At 33.6% G+C, this 14,332-nt stretch overlaps 1 protein-coding gene across 5 annotated transcripts; it reads left to right on the top strand.

The window, feature by feature from the left end:
* The first annotated feature begins 17 nt into the window (after positions 1–17).
* LOC139977042 (tyrosine-protein kinase receptor Tie-1-like) lies at positions 18–13,575 on the top strand. 5 transcript variants are annotated; one of them, XM_071986009.1, is made up of 9 exons: positions 18–314; positions 3,255–3,376; positions 5,065–5,268; positions 5,621–5,667; positions 8,643–8,762; positions 9,237–9,342; positions 9,726–9,789; positions 10,846–10,948; positions 11,427–12,376. In XM_071986009.1, the coding sequence occupies exons 2-9, from the start codon at positions 3,262–3,264 to the stop codon at positions 11,526–11,528; spliced, it is 861 nt and encodes a 286-aa protein (XP_071842110.1). In that variant the 5' UTR covers positions 18–314; positions 3,255–3,261; the 3' UTR covers positions 11,529–12,376. The 5 variants fall into 5 exon arrangements, with proteins under 5 accessions (XP_071842110.1, XP_071842111.1, XP_071842112.1 ...); XM_071986012.1 differs by lacking the exon at positions 18–314 and adding an exon at positions 3,921–4,223 and having other exon boundaries at positions 3,279–3,376; XM_071986010.1 differs by lacking the exon at positions 11,427–12,376 and adding an exon at positions 12,383–13,575 and having other exon boundaries at positions 18–3,376.
* The last annotated feature ends 757 nt before the right edge of the window (positions 13,576–14,332 follow it).

The raw sequence follows: 14,332 nt of genomic DNA, 5'->3' as shown, positions 1-14,332 counted from the left end.
CTTATTCCTTAGTATCCTTTCATTATGACAACATAAAGTATATAAACAACTATATGAAATGGACCATTAACCAATTTCATTGAAGTTCTCTTCCTACGGCAACTTGTGGCCTGTGTTTGTTTATACAATTCAGAATTGTTTAGTATTAACAATAGTAATAAAACTTATTTATATAGCGCATTATCCTGGCGATCTCAATGCGCTTAACAAGAAACAAAAGGAGTACAAAAATACAACACAGAAGAACACAAACTTAAAGATACACGAAAGGATCGAACAAATTACAAGGTCCAATGACGGTAGCACGTGAATAGGTGAGTTTTTTAGACGCTTGAACCCTCTTTTGAATCAAATTTCATGTAGTAAATATGAGTTTCATTATTTCGCCTATAATATTTTTTTTAACGTAAGTATAATCCTTTTTTTATAAAAGTATTAACATGCACATTACAATATTTTGTAATACGAGACTGCAATTTAAGATTTAGTATTAGGAACGTTTTCATTAACAATATGTATCCGGCTTGGATGATTAAATATGAGAAGTTTGCTTACCTTTTATTATTGCGAAACATGACAAGATCAATACAAATGTGATAACATGTTTCGAGATATCCATCGCTTATTCAGCAGTATACTGTAAACAGAGAGCTCTCACGTTGATGTTCTATTTACCTGAGCTTGAAGTTGACTGATTTAAAAGCGATGGCAACAGCTGACGTGTTTATTGTTTGATTTTTATCAATATATTTTATTGATTTATATATTAAACACATGTAGAAACAGAGAAAATCATTGATTTTGAAAAATGCTTATTAAGAACCTCTCGTGAAGCGGAAAACAAAGAAAGCTTAAGCTGTATTATGTTCCATTCACTGTCAGGAGGACAATATTTGTTGGTTTCTCTTTAATCTTATATGAATCATTAAATATGTTTTCAAAATGAGGAATGAAAATAATAGTTATTAACAAATATTAAGGAAAGATAGGTCACGAAATGGACAACTGTTGCAATATGAATGGCGGGACTACATAAGCAATTCGACCTTCCTGAATCGGACTGGAATGGATTATCAATAGTTTCATTATTTCAAAGGAATTGATAGATGATTGCTCTAGAATTAGCAACACTTTCCTTTATTCTGCATAATGCAAGTTTCTTCATATTAGTCGATTATTTAACGATGAACATAGGCGCGATCTATTTTTTCACTTCAAAAGATCAGCACAGCGTATTTAAATTATAATGCAGTGTTGTTGAATTTAATTCATTAAAGAAATTGATGGAAAAGTTTTCCAATTGAGGTCAAAACCCTTTTCCAGATAGCATTTTATATCCTCATCCAAATCCATAATTTTGTGAAATACTAATCAGAGATACCAAATGCATCACATTTCAAAAAATGAATATACGATATGACATATAGACGGATTATGTAGACGATTAGAAGTCTCTGCGCACATCTTTCTCTTTTTGCAACGTGTCTTCGGTAGTTATGCCTACGTCTTACTTTGACAAGGGATTTACACAGTAACCACAATTCTGTAGTACACGCACCCATGCGGATAAATGCAGAGCAACATTGCCCATTGGCACTTCCATCGCATTCTGATATAAAGCCAGAAAGCCTTTTCCACATCGCTCATCATCACGAAAAGAATTTCATAGAAAAAAAAAAACCACGACAAAAACATGTGATGTTGATTTAACTGGATTGGTCAAGTCATGCAACAAAACTTGGTCACTAGTTCAATCCATGCGCTTTGCCTTGAAATTTTGACAGACGTAGATGCTGACAAGAGTATTATTTTAAAGAAATAGAACATTTTCATACCGCTTCCGGTATTTTGAGTAAGTTTAGTTCATGCTTTCGAGGCCAAAGAGACAATGGGAACAACCGTGTGTGGCTTAAAATGTGAAACATACGTATCTAAATGAACAGATAATTCCGTTGCGTTGAACTGTGTAGTTGCAGCCGATGTGGCTGATTTGGGTAGATAATGTCATTTGGGTCTGTGGGTAGAGAGGTTCATGTTAAAAGAAAAGGAATCTTTCCGGTAGCTTCCAGTGGGTGTATTATACATTACATTCACCGTTCCAACCTTCCATCGTGAAAACATAATTAGCTGAATTTTTACTATTTCTTTTCGCAATTGCCAAGAATGCTTTGAAACGAATTTAAAAGAAACCTTCTTCCGTTTCCTGCATCCATTGTTCAATTAACATACAGAACTGTTTATGCAATCTTTATTGTACTAACATCAATTGTGTCAAGGGAAAATACAAGTGCAGAACGAAAACTTACATTTTTAATAATAATAATAATAATAGTGATTTATTACGCCAGCATATCCACCGGAAGGGTGAGCATGGCGCAGGAGAGGAAACTAGATATGAAAGCAAAAACGAATGAACAAAATAATTAGTGGTAAACTTTGTTTATATTTGCCATCTCTGACATTGTTTGTCACAATTTCTTCCTTTTCATTTAAGAAAATTATCCTTTGTCACGATTACCCACTATTTGCTGAGGGAATACATAACTGGTTTGATGTTTGTTATTCACGTATCATCATAGAGTATATTATTGTTTTCAAATAAAAACTTTGAGAAATAAAATCCTGCAAGCTAAGACTGTACGTGACTTAGTGGTTTCTAATACATATGGATGTACTTAATTAATCGAATTCGTTAATAAAGCAACACTTCAATATTCACGATTTAACATATGAACTCATAAAATATTAGTAATGCATGCGAAACTGTATACAGTACAAGAAAATATAAAATATTTATTTCCAAAATACGTCATAAAGAAATCTAGTATATATTGTAAACGGTGTGCAGTGTGTTTATGTAACGCAAGATAGCCCGCAACAACACAAGAACTTGAGTGCACCATATTGCGTAACGTAAACACATCGTACACCGTTGACAATAATTGTATAAATTCGTTATCCAAATCCCATATGAAGATTAAATAAAGGACGGATATCTAATGTTTGTTAGAAGTCTATTGATGTTCCTCTCCGAAACCATTCGATAACTTACTTTACAGCGTCTATTAATGTATTTATAATTGAAACGTAGTACGACTTAAGACGAATACATAGGCTAACGATTAATGATTAGCAACCATCTCATTGTTCTAACTGAAGGCAACAGTCTATAAAAAGTGAATGTTAACCTCGAATTTCAACTTCACTTTTCCTTTCTAGTCATTTTTAAGAACTTTTCTGTTTTGTTAAATCAGTGTCTTTATGGACGTTAACACGGACCAGAACATCATCTTTCAAGGTTTTACAATGTTTCTTCAGATACCATCCAAAACAATATATTTCTTTGTACTGACATCCCTTTTGAAAACGGTTAATGGTAAGTGCTTTTTACTGAGTTCTTAACTTCTACCTGTGCTTACATCATAATTGCTCTGCGATTAAACACGTCAGATGCAGTAAACGTTGATATTATTTTAGTCTAAATGCCATCTACGTGAAATCAGCATTGCTGAAATAGAGTGAATCTACAGACAGTATACAGTTACACTTCAAGTTCGCACCATTATCAAGACTCTGTGATACCACCCTTGATAAAACAAATTAGATATATTAACAAGTATGAAAAGTTGAAAAACATCCCAGGTTAAAACCTTAAGTTATTGCAAAAAAAGTTTCATATTTTATATATATAACGGACCAAGTAGGCACATCAATATTGTGGATTAAACCTAACTAAATGACCGATTTGAATATTAAAACTGTTGTGTGTTTGTCTATGTAGCAATACGACTTCACCGATGGATGATAACGTCCTGCTCAGTTTCCAAATATATAGACCGTTTCGATAATATATCAAAGTAGCACGCATGCAAATATAGCTAATGTTTATTATTTTTGCTTTAAAACTATTGTTTTCTTAGCACAACATTCAGTTAATGTGAAAGTTGTCATTGAAAGGGAACATACCTCCCTGATGTGTCATCTAATTTCTTCTCTGGATACGTTGGTATGGATACACAAAGGTGACATGATTGCTACCTACATAGAAGGGACTGCCATTGGATATAAGGATTTCTCTTTGACCGTTAACTTAAACCATTCGATATCTGCATTAGTGAAAAATCAAATTAAATTAGAAGATGCTGGAAATTACTCATGTATTCAACAATCATAATCTAATGCACAAGATGTAGAAACGCATGACGTGACGTTAATGGTTCTAGGTAATAACATGCTTCAAGCTGTAAACATTAGTTTCACGTTTTAAGTTGTTAACAATGTGATCTTTTATATGTTTAAACACGTTTTAGAGATGTAAGAGATTCGTACAGTATAAGAAATTGTTTAGTAATTAAAACTTAATCATATCAGAAAAGTTTCGATGTTTTAACTTTGAATATTGCAGAAAGTGAAACTGAGCATTGTTTCAAAATAATATCAACCAGGTACAAACATCTCGCTGTCAGTTTTATTGAAATACATTCTTAATGTTCAATTGCTATCTCTGATAAAAATATTGTTTGACTAAAAGCGTTATAAAAACCTACCAAAATAAAAGCTATATTTCATGATATATTCTTACACCAAATATCTAAGCGTCATTCTCTTCCTAGTGTCTAATACAAATAAGCTTATAATGTTTGTTTAATTTTAAACAAATGTCATAGTGCGTATGATATGGACCTATGGCGTGTTCCTCTGTTTGATATGGTCGATTTACTTTGTTCTTTTTATAACACAAGCCCAGTCAATCGTTCGATACACTTAATTTTACTTTTATTGATGGAAATATATTATTCGTGCCTTGCGTGTCATATATGGAAATCAATTAATACATTTTTGTTCACACCGATACAGATAAGAGAAATAATACATATTTGGAAGATATGATATTTTACATATCCCAGTTAACCATTTGCCAAAAAAATAAGTTCAAAGCGAGGACTACTTTTTACGTTAATTATGGTCAATTATCGTTTTCGTAGACAAATTGTAAATAAACATTAGAATCGTTTTGATGGTTAGGCTATTATGTTTACTTTTCTTTGTATTTTTTTTTAATAGACTTGCCAGTCGTAACGATTTACCCTGCCCTTAAACAGTGGCAAGTTAAAGAAGGCGAAGAAGCTAACGTCATATGTGAAGCTAATGGAAATCCCATTCCGGAAGTTTACGTACAGCAGAAAGTCTCCTCCTCCTCCGACTGGACGACTTTTTACATAGAAACCAACTACAAGGGATTCAATGTAACTTTGAAAATAAATAAAGGTTCGTAGGGGTTTTACCGATGTATGGCAAAGAATGTCATTGGGTCATCTTTCTCTTAAATTTTCATAGCTCTTTAAGTACTATGTAGATGTAATCCCTCTTTTAACTAACGAACATATGCCTTGATTTCAGTTGAGTCCTCTGATTGTTTAGTCATTGGAAGTTAAACTTATAGTCTGTAGCATTCCAACAATGATAATACATGTAACTAAAGCAAAATGATATGAGATGGCTATGACGTTAAATTACCTGTCATTGTGATTTGGTACTATTACGCATTGCTTACCGGTGGAAATGTCTTTTGCTCGAAACTCTTCGAATGATATAGTATCTGATTTACCTTTATTTGCAGTATGTCACTTCCCAAACTCCCCGACGAGAGTACAGACTCTGTTGAAGGTAGGATTTAATGTTGAACACAATTTTGCATAATACATTAAAAGCTAACAATTCGTGGACAGCATGGTCTGTCAGTATCATGGCAGTACCGTGTCACATGACAGCAAACTTGCAAACTACTCCTCAGAGGTCTGTTAACATTATGAAAATCACCACAAATGTTGCAAAATTTACTAACTATTCCCGGATGTTCCTCATTGTAAACAAGTGTATCATTTACAGCACTGCTATTCATTGTTGACTTATTAACTTTGAGCTGTTAGTCAAGGTTGCTGTAAGAAAATGTAGACTAGTTGTTTTATTCGGTAGCAAATGGACAAAGAGTACGTACCATACACATTGTAATGACTATTAAATAAACACTTCATTTTTTACTTTTTAATCAATTTAGTCTACAAAATTGGCTCTGTTTAATATTATTCCAATTTTGTAAACAGGAATAAACATACTAGTTGAGTATATATGTGCAACTAAAGAGACATGAAAAAATATATGGAAACTTATTTTGTGATAAATACAGATGCATAACACGTGATTCGGCCCAGATGTGAGTAAACATATCGGATAAAAGAATATTTTAACCACATCCATGGCATAGTGCCAAGTTTATATAGTAGCCATAGAACAATCAAGTGATGATAGCTCATGTAATTGCTTCCTTGAACATAGTTTACTATTCTAGGCTGACGGAAGGCTCGTTGATGCGCAATGTCTACACAAAAAGAGAGATATGTTTTGTAGCCCAACTGAAGAAAGGGATGCTTTTAAACCGATGGATTGGTACGATAAACAAAACGCCGGGAAATAAAACATGTGTTTTTATTTCTCTACCTTCAGGTACATATTCCAATTCAATTTCCATATAAATAAATATCAAGAAGTATACAGTTGACATCACATAAATTTATAACAATAAAAATTATCTAAATTTTCATTTATATATATATATAGTTATATATATATATAGTTATATATATATAGTTATATATATATAGTTATATATATAAATATATATATATATATATATATATATATATATATATATATATATATGTATATATATATATATATATGTATATATATATATATATGAAGTACAGTAATAACGAAGGTAAAAGAATAATATTCAGTTAAAGAGAACAGTCAACAATAAAGTGAAAGAGGTGGTTATGCCCCTGAGGGTATACTGTTACCAACAGTTTATGGAATACCTTAGGAAGGTCGTAATTCCACTGTAAGGCATTTGTCACCTGTATCGAACAATACTAGTTCTGTTTTGGTGACATATTTGCCTTACTATAGAGATCAAACGTGATGCTAAGCAACTCGAAATCATATGTGATTCCTAAAGACAGATCTAGAATGAGATACTTTGAACATACTCTGTTGAATGAAATGGAGGTAAACGACAAATATATATATATATATATATATATATATATATATATATATATATTAGTGTGTGCGTGTCTGTGTGTGTGTGTGTACTTTACCCAGTTATTTTCCCTTTTTTAATTCAGACGACAAGGAAATGAAAAACGAACTTCAGTGGGATGTTTACGTGCAGAAGCTGATGGAATTTCCTGATCATGTTAACGTAATTAAGACAGAAGGGATCTGTATTGACAACGGTAATGGAATTATCAGCTTATTAGTATTATCATTTAATATACATAAGTGGAAAAGATGTATCCTTAATTATTATGCAATCTATATTCAGTTATTAAAATCAATTTCTAAACATATATATTTACATAAACTGCAACATAAGGGGACCATTATGTTTAAATTTTGTGAAAAAAAGTGTCTTTCCCTTTATTGATAGCACATATACCATCTGCAAGAGTACCAACCTGTGGGATCATTGGATGAATTACTACGAGACGTTCAAGAAACTGACGGAAAAGTGATGTCATCACATACTCTGGATCTGTGCTTACAAGTCGTGCAAGGAATGGAATTCATCGTAACACACGGAGTAAATCAATTATTGTCCAACTGCCCGTAAAACGAAAGCGTCCTATTAGATGACGCTAATCACATTGTTGTTAAGAAAGCGTCAAACGAAAGTACGCTTTTCTCAGTGATTTGGCGCGTCACGTTTAAGCATTGCGTTACAGTCTTAAGCTCATATGTGGTATTCATTGTATAGTCCTCTTTGAAAATAACATTTCATTGGTCCGATATTAACCCAATACTATGAAAACTCGGTAACTGCTGATCCTATTTAAATTTCTGTAGAAATGTATTATGTTAGAGTTTGAGTTTGATTTATTTCCACATAATATAAATACAATGGTTAATAGTTAACATACAATGAGGTGGGGGGAGGACCGAAGAAGCAGATCTTTAACGAGCAATCCCCCTTTACAAAACAATTAACGCAAGAATACAAAGGATAAGTAAGAGGAAGAAGAAAAGAGAGAAGAACATAGAAAAATAGCAAGAAAGAAAAAATCACTGCTTAATGATAATAATCGTTGAGTAACATGGATTGCATTTTTTGTTTGAAGCAATGAATACTTTTGAATGTTATTATTTTGTTGTCCAAACTATTCCAAATTGTAACTCCAGAATTGATAAAAAGTCGATGAGTCCTCTCGTAAGTGTTCAAATGTACGGAAGTTTTGACAAAAGCGTGTATTGTAGTTATGAATGTCACAATTAAAAAGATAGTAATCATCACAATTAAAAGGCAAAAGTCCAATAACATATTTATACATAAATAGAGCGACTTGGAGTTTGTATTTGTCGAAGATATTTAAGATTTTTAAGTTAGAAAATATAATTTTACTCTGAGCGTGATAACTAGAAATTTGCCAACATGCAGATGGCTGTAGGTGTGTGTATACACAGTAGGCCAATAATTAAGTTGCATTAGCAGCAAAAATTTATTATTGCGCATATAGAGGTAAACTGGTGCTTCTGTGATTTAATTTAAACCTTAACTTAATTGTATCTTCCGATACACACAGTTCTTACATCCTGGGCTGTCATTGAGAAGAATTCTGATGACAGAAAATAAGTACTGCAAACTGTACGATTTTTGCCTCAAGGAAGATGCCTCGAGGAAGGTAATAGCTATGAAGAAAATGGTAAGTTATACAGCTGTTGGAATTACAGCTTTCATTTTATGTATTTGAATGAAAGAAGAGCTTTTCAAGATAGCTGAAAAGAGATTCAACAAACACATACCATCTAAGGGACCCTGGGGCAGTACCATATTTCCTATTATAAATCTGCAAAGCATTAGGATAACCTCCGAAACTGTCGTTGAATTTAGAGAAAGGGCACAGCATGACACAGCAAATTTAAATCTTACCTTTCCCTCCAAGTGTCCAATTCCAGACAGTCTGAAGTTATAACCATTAGATACTTTTAATCTAATCGGAAGTGTTGTCAACCTGTTTTCATTATGAAGGTTAAGACTTAATGAACGGTCAAAACAAACCTATTTTTTCATTAACAGTTGCAATTGTACAAAAAGGCGTATACTATTACAATTGTTAATAACCAACATCTTTGTTATGATCGTTTATTCTATCATAACCATATATAATTTTGTAAAGGAAACGATACCTGAACTTCCAATTGAAGCAAAAGCACGGAACGAGTACACATGGGCGAGTGATTCTTGGTCTACGGGAACTTGTGTCTGGAAAATGATATCGTATGGTAGGTACAAGTCGTCATTTGATCAGTTACGTAACTACAGCATTGTACGTTGACTAAGCTTCAAGGTGTTAGATTCAAATGACCGTGATCTAGCATCAAATTCTTGAAAGTATGATCAGTTAATCACCCGTAAAAGAGGAAACAATTATTGTAAGCGTTTATTTATAGAAAATGTAATTTTACAATTGCTGACAGATTCAGGAATTTGAAGCAAAACTTTGCTAATTTAAAGAAAGTAGACGTTATCAATTCGAACAGCAGTATTAACATGTGCATTTTCTTCAAGAATGAAAAACATATTCGATACATACCTATTGTTTTACTCATTGCAACTCCCTGATTACAATAAGACGATACTGTCAAAATTTCGGTTTTCTTTGAAGCAGGTTCAAACCAAACGTTGGAACAAATACTGGGATTGCGCGACCAGAAATACCCTTTCTTCGTGTAAGTAAAATTGTATGTAATTAAGTGAATGGTGGGTTACGTGCTTCTTTGCAAAAGTTTTCAGATGCAGAATTTAACATGACCTCAACCCTATTAAGCCATATTAAGTATTCCATTAAAAAAACCAAGTAACCGTTCCTTCAATCTTCAATCGCTTTTAAGAAAATCTGTTCAAATAATGTTTTCATATCGAATAAAACAATAACGAAGAAAGGGACACCTCTGGTTTGAATTATTCCTTTGCTCGATCTCTGTGACGTGGCCGACGTTTTGGCAAAAAATGTAAACATCGTGATTGTGTGCTTATTCACCACACAATAATACCGAAGAGACATGTTAAGACCGTCGAGATAGAATATATCATGGAGCTTTAAGTGTATTGCAATGTAGTATGTAGTTGTATCCCCAACATATTACTTTAAACATGTGCTTCTATGCCTCTTTGTCTAAAGAGTAACTACTATGCTTCCTGTTCCCGAGTTTATTCACCCCTCACCCACATCATATTCGTAGAAGCCCCCTTTGTCTTAATTCCATGAAATATTCATGCTTAACCACAGATGACAACCTGTTGCATCTCATGTGCATACAAATGTGGTTAGTCATAGCCATCTCCTATGTCCCCTAGTAATTATAAGTAAAAGACTCTGTGACCAAGAGTTTATGTCACAGAAAGGTTATTGCCCCTTCACAGGAAGTTTTAATGACTTAAATAATGTAGTTTCTTAGTATGCAAAAAGACTAGCATTCCAGACTTCAGAGAGTGTAGTTCAGATACACTATTCTGGATCTGTACTCCAGCAACAATATCACCACAGAATAGATAAAGCTTATATTCTACAAATATATCTATGTCTGGAGTTTCTCTTTATCTGCTGTTAATTCTACTTATTTAATGACGGAGCCCGAACTAATTGAGCCGGAGTGCCCCAACTTAACAGTATATTAGAAATAATTACTCATTGTCTAATCACGAAGAGGGATTCGTGTGTTTAACAGCACATAGGTAGCACAAAGGTAATACTCATTGTATACCCGCAAATATTCAAATTGCAGTTTGGAGTGCTTGATGAATTGTAAATCGATTGAAGTTGCAGATCGTCCGCCTTTGAGAGACCTGCGGACAACACTGCGTACGTGGATGACTGACCAGAGTATGGTAGGTAATACAAGCACACTAGAATTGTTCGTTCGTCTTAATTCCTCAAGTTATCATATAAACACACGAAAGATGCAGAAAGTAATGGAAGGCATTCCTATCTGTGAAGATGTACCCTTTATATTAAAGGAGTCTATGACGTAATGGACGTTTGGATATAGTTTTCATGTTTTTCATTACAAAGTACGTAATTCTTAGCCTTGAACGAAGCCACTTTTGTCAGTTTGTAATACTGATGGGAAGCAGTTAAACCCAGACACTATAGTGTATATGTGTTCACAATTTGCTTACATTCTTATCAAGAGGGAAATAAATTTGTTCAATATATTATGATACCAATAGAACGAAAAAGATGGCTAGAAGACATGTACATGGTCATTATATATGTTTTCCTGAAGTTTAACTAATGCATTGTATTTAGTTATTAATAAAGACGGTTGGTTTCTATCCCGTTATACTATTTGCTTCTTTGTCACAGGAAATTAACGAGATTGGTCTGACTAGGAAACTTTCATGTGAAAGCCTAGCCGAAGATGGATACACGCCAATGGAAGGAAATATAGTAATGGCCAAACATTAAATACCAACTACTCATAGCAAAATTTGTGAAAATGGTCAGGCGATTAATGAACGCATTAAGTTCCCTTATTACAGGAGGAATTAATGAATTTTGAGAAACATTTAGAAAAGTCAAAGTTTACGTAAATATAACTGTTGATTATTAGTATTATGTTAAACAAATATCAAGAGAGGTTCGTTATTTGAGAGACTTGTATTATTTGGTTGTTCCTTACTACGGTATATATTTCCCATACGTTGCAGGCCACTCCTTGCTGATGAAAATTATTTATCAGTATGTTAGATTGAGTGAGAGGATAATACTCGTTCCTGGAATAGTGTTCATCAATTTCACATTGTAACCTATTGTGCTACAGTGTCTATCCATTTCAATAACAATTGACCTTTTTAATATTCTGGAAACTCGCAAGTTTTACTTTCGTAGCATTGTGTGTACCACAGACTACGAACAATACAACATTTTCAAGCATCAACTATTCGAAAAAGTAATTGATTGGTTTTGTAAAGCGGCTATTATCACAGAATTGATATAAGTAGTTTCACGAGTCAGTTTAAGCACTTTCTAGTCAGTAATAAATAGTCTTCAAATTTATATTGTCTCGTAAACCATTGTACAGTTCCTAGTCATACGGCTTTCTTTCCAGTAACTGTTTAAGTGCTATATTATAAATTGTATATCAATTTGTTCATTATCTTATGATACCAACAGAACGACAAAATTGGCTCGGGGTCATGTATATGGTCATTATATATGTTTTCCTAAAGTTTATATAATGCATTGTATTTTATTATTAATAAAGAAGCAATTATTCCTTGGATTTCTATCCCGTTATACTATTTACTTCTTTGTCACAGGAAATTAACGAGATTGATCTGACTAGGAAACTTTCATGTGAAAGCCTAGCCGAAGATGGATACACGTCAATGGAAGGAAATATAGTAATGGCCAAACATTAAATACCAACTACTCATAGCAAAATTTGTGAAAATGGTCAGACGATTAATGAACGCATTAAGTTCCCTTATTATTGTTATTAATTTTCTGGAAACATGCAAGTTTTACTTTTGTAGCATTGTGTGTACCCCAGACTACGAACAATACAACATTTTCAATCATCAACTATTCGAAAAAGTAATTACTTGGTTTTGTAAGGCGGCCATTATCACAGAATTGATATAAACAGTTTCACGAGTCATTTTAAGCACTTTCTAGTCAGTAATAGATAGTCTTCAAATTTATATTGTCTCGTAAACCATTGTACAGTTCCTAGTCATACGGCTTGTTTTCCACTAACTGTTTAAGTGCTATAACAATAACTGTTGATGTGAGAAGTTTTCAAGAATATTGAACTCAACTGTTGCAGATATCAATAGGGGTGAAAGTGATTTGCCAGAAATGAAATCTTTACCTATAAGACAATTCGGCTCATCTTCTTGATATGTGTTATTCCTCCCATTTGATATTGGTCATCTTACATTCACTATCAGTTTGTTATGCTAGTGGGTAGACGATTCTGTGCTTTCATCTTTAAGGACGTTTAAAAAGCAAAGAAAAGCATCACATATACAAATTCAACATAACAGAATGATGCGAGATGATTACACAGTTGCACCAATGATAATACCCCCCCCCCCCCAACATCGGGAGAAATAAATGTATCTCGGCAAAAGATATATCAGTGATAAACACTGAACTGTGTGCGTTATGGTGCTGTTATGGAGTATGAGGGGTGGGTGATCTATACAGGGGATTCAATTTATTTGACGTGAAACGCTTCATATACTACATAATGAAGTTTTCACCATATATGTTATTTCAGTTTCCTTCCGAGAAAATGACATCGCCCCGAAAGAAAACGTCGGGTTATTCTATCAACTCACTTGTTTTCATACACACTTTACTAGGTGATGGAAGTGTTAAGAGATGGTGCACCAGTTAACCTTTTCTGAGCGATTGTTTTGATAACGCCCTGGTACGAAATGACAATGCACTGCAGTCAGTTTACGTTAAAACGTGACAAAATATAAAATTTAATAGCACACATCTACTTTAGGCATACGTGTTGTCATTACTGTCCTTCTTCCCCTCTTACCCCTCCCTCAATTGGCGGACGTCGTTTGGAGTACATAAATGAACCTCAGTTCCAACGCCTGTTTTGCATGTGGTGACATATGTGGAAGCAATACACTAAAATAACTGCCAGCTTTGGTGAGGAAAGAGGCAAAGAGTAAAGCCCTAATAACACTTTCTAGTATCAATTCCACTCCAGTTATATCTTTCAACAAAACTGCTAGCAAGCTACGTACACTAAAGAACCTGTATAAGAGAACGTGTAAAAGTAAGTTGGCCTGACTTTTGGATCCTAGCAGGATCTTCTTCAGAGTCTAAATGACAAGTAACAAAAATTACAAGGGACAAAATACAAGCAAAGAATACAGATAGGTTAATGAGCAGGGTGAACACAAATTAGACAGATGTAAGAGCATTAGAAGACAAAGGGGGGGGGGGGGACGTAGGGGATAAACTGTAAAGGGACAACTTAAATCCTGTATAAAACAGATTGTGGGCCTCGACACCCGGCTGACAACGACTATCTTTATCCGCCGTAACTATTTCTAAATATATGAATACCACTTCAATATTTTTGCAATGATTATTTAGACAGTCGGATTATTTATTCTTACGCACGGACCATCAGTTTCTCAGATACAACTATTTAAAACACTACTAGAAATATTTAAGATTCTTTCAAACTTGTAAAGAGACACGAGGTATTGAATGTTAAGGGTGTTCTGATGTCATAT

The sequence above is a fragment of the Apostichopus japonicus genome, chromosome 12 (genome assembly GCF_037975245.1).
Source record: "Apostichopus japonicus isolate 1M-3 chromosome 12, ASM3797524v1, whole genome shotgun sequence".
Classification (NCBI taxonomy): Eukaryota; Metazoa; Echinodermata; class Holothuroidea; order Aspidochirotida; family Stichopodidae; genus Apostichopus; species Apostichopus japonicus.
The sequence above is the reverse complement of the archived record's forward strand: the minus strand, read 5'-3'. Positions and strand labels throughout refer to the sequence as shown.